We start from the raw sequence: 3,253 nt of genomic DNA, 5'->3' as shown, positions 1-3,253 counted from the left end.
AGGAATATGACATTTACACAGTTTCCAACCTATTCTAAGGTGATCTCAAGGACTGTCATAGCATACTGCTCCTAAAAGGTCCTAACAGGTCTTCATGGCAGCTACGTCTCCCTAACGTACCTCTCGGTATTCTCAAACAGTGAGTGGCTACGACGAAAAACAAAACCTAGAGTTATACATGCAGGTATTTGTGAGATGCTCAGGGAAAAACAGTCATTGAAGTTGCTATATGTAAACCACCCAGTAATCAATCGAAAGTATATCTATAAATTTTTTTCTTGTCTTTCCTTTTTTTCATTTTGGCATGATTTAACAACTGGAGGTTTACGGCTCATTTTTCTATTTCACTGAATATGAAAATGAGCCTGACTGGTTTTTCTAAGACTCATATTCACTGATGTCATCAATCTTTGTGTATGGGAAGACACCATGCATAAATATTGACTAAATGGCCTCTTCAAAATACCTAAATCATATCAATTCCTAGTCTTTATTTTTTATGTAAAATTAAATTATTAGAATCTATCTAATCTGTATTTTTTTTCAGGGAATAGACAAAGTACATGATATATATTTCTTTATTTATAATAAAGGCCTGGATGTGTGAAAAAAATATATGTGCATCACTTGCAAAAAAATACTGCAAAGATGAAGGGAAAAAAAAAATCATGCCTACTAGGCTGATGCTGTATCCTAATGCCATCTATATAGTAATAATAGCTTTGGGTGATTTTCTCTTCATTAAACTACAAAAGAAATGTGGGTGAGCTTTATGATTTTACAATGACTGACAGCTCTCTCACCCCAAGTCTTGTGTGAACAAGACCGTCTACGCAGCATTGGAATTCCTTAACACAAGTTCTCCTTTTGGCTGTGATTTATGACAGTTTTAATATTATATATTCTGAACATAAAAAAATAATAAAAGGGCATGAAACTACACCCTTTGTAGTTTCCACTGGTAAGACTTATGAGAAAAATGAATGAGTGCTTTAGAAATCACAGTTACTTATTCCATCCTTCATTTTCTGATTTGAATATACCTTGAGAAACTATGTTAAGGGATTATGAAATCACTTCTGATTGGCATAACTGTTGCTTAAGCCACAAGCAGTTTTCTGTAAGTGAAAAAGCCTCTGGACAGAACAATCATGAAAATGCTTAGGCCAGATCGGGAACCCTCATGGACAGCAGTGTCGACTGCCAGAGGGCCCCGATTAATGGGTGATACGAAGGCTAAAGAAAGGGTGTGAGGAAGTCTTACCTTCTGGGATGTTGTGCGTCACAGTGAAGGTCTTGCCGGTATCCAGGGGAACGGTCCAGTTGACTGGGTCAGGGCTCTTCACCATCATCTTTGGGAGTGTAGAGTTTTACAGTTTACATTTTTTGTTGCTAACATAGGTGAAAATGTTTCTTCTTTTTTCTCTCTATTATGCATATAAAAAAGGCACTGATACTTACAATACTACTCTGCAAACATGAGAAAATATCTGTTTTTGGGATTTATGCAATAATTTGCAGATCTCTTATTTGTGTCTAAATAAATTCATTAACATATCACAGAGACATCTAACCTAATCTGATGAAATTCCCTTTAAACTGGTACCAGAGAACAAACACAAGGAGCTAATAGGAGCATCATCAACACACATGCCTTCTACAAAGGGACAGTAAGAGGAGTCCTGAAACTAAATTCCTAAGCTTTATATACTATCTCATAATAGAACAAGCTGCTCATGATATCAGTTTCCTAAGAATGTGGATATAATAAAATGATAGAAATAATTCAAACAGGCAATATGCAACCTAATGTATGTTGATTTCATTTTTCTGTGGACAACAACTAAAGCATATAACAATATGTAACATCTAACAACACATAAAGCTTCACAAGTATTAACAATCTCTTTACAAAATCAGAATATCATGATGTTTTTCATTACTTCCTCCATTATCATTTATACATGACTGGTATGTTAAATAAAACTATGTCTGTATCATGAGTAGAAGTTTTTCTTTCCCTCATATACTCTCTCTAAAATAGTTTTATGGATCTCCTGAGTTATCATATACACATACATATACAGCTTCATGTCTGGATTAAGACCTGCATTTCTTTATAATACTCTATATGACTGCTACAGCTAAATATATCTAGCCTTTTTCTGACAATTTCTCTTCTACATCTGGATTGTACACCAACTTTTCCACAAAGAGATTAAACTCTTACATTTATTTTTCTGTTAGTTCACAGTTAAGATTCCTATTGCTATATGTACAATATAAACAGGAATATGGAATGAAATGAACATAAAGGAATAACCTATGAAAAGAACCTATGAGAAACTTTCAGGAATATGTAGATTCATGAGCCGTTGAAAGTATAAAAAACTGTGCAAATCTGTTTCTAGAACTGTAACGTGTAAGAATTTACAAGTAATAGTAAATCTTTCCTTCAATGCAAACACAAAACTATAGACACTGTGGAATCACTACACACATCTAAACTCCACAATGAGAAAACAAGAGAGAGTGTAAAAAGTCCTGCGAAAACATACCCATTTACCAACCTGGTCTGGTGACTTGACTCGGGTAGGCTCTGGGGGAGTCTTGACCACTGGTTCGTACTTCTCGGGGTCGAATCTGGGCTCGGGGGTCGACTTCCTTGCGCTGGACTCCTTCACAGCCTCAACGGGTTCCTTGGGGCTGTCTTTAACTCCATCCTTCGCAATGTCCTTGGGTCCATCCTTGGGCACAATCTCCTTCTCTTTGTCCTTCTTAGAGTCAGTTTCCTCACCTGTTGAAATAACATATGTTAACAAATGTACATGTTTCTGCTAATAGAGCCCAGGATAGTTAACTATCAAGCATGAATCTATTTATTCTATGCAGTAATTCTATGGGGCATTTACAGGCCACTGTTTGCCCAGTGCTGTTGTGTTAGAAAGCCGTTATTCTATCTTAGCTATAGTGAAAACCATGCAAAGGAATATAGTACATCAATCATCTGGGAAATTGCTTTCTTTTCACACTACATCAAGCGTTATTGAAAATCTAGCACAATTCTTTGCAGATTAGTGCTTAAATATCCTAAGCAGCTGCTAATAAACAAAAAATGTGAAGTATATTCTCCTGTTTTGTGACTTCAACATAAGAAATAAAGAATTAATTGGTATCATATTAGCACGTCTACATTTGTGCAACCAAAAAAAAAAGCATGGAAACCAAACCATTAAATCAAAGAACTCTGACC

The 3,253-nt window shown here is 35.6% G+C and overlaps 1 protein-coding gene across 12 annotated transcripts in view; it reads right to left on the bottom strand.

Annotated features, from left to right (window-relative positions):
• Positions 1-3,253, bottom strand: part of LOC119585093 (proteoglycan 4-like) — a gene marked incomplete at its 5' end in the record, with an annotated part of 27,907 nt that overhangs the window by 12,677 nt on the left and 11,977 nt on the right. For 7 of the 12 annotated variants that reach the window (XM_037933712.1, XM_037933715.1, XM_037933720.1 and 4 more), the window contains 3 exon segments: positions 121-147; positions 1,265-1,352; positions 2,559-2,797. In XM_037933712.1, coding sequence (XP_037789640.1) covers positions 121-147; positions 1,265-1,352; positions 2,559-2,797 — 354 coding nt within the window. 12 annotated transcript variants of the gene reach the window in all.

Source organism: Penaeus monodon, chromosome 19 (genome assembly GCF_015228065.2).
Source record: "Penaeus monodon isolate SGIC_2016 chromosome 19, NSTDA_Pmon_1, whole genome shotgun sequence".
Taxonomy (NCBI): domain Eukaryota; kingdom Metazoa; phylum Arthropoda; class Malacostraca; order Decapoda; family Penaeidae; genus Penaeus; species Penaeus monodon.
This window is presented reverse-complemented; position numbering and strand designations above follow the sequence as displayed.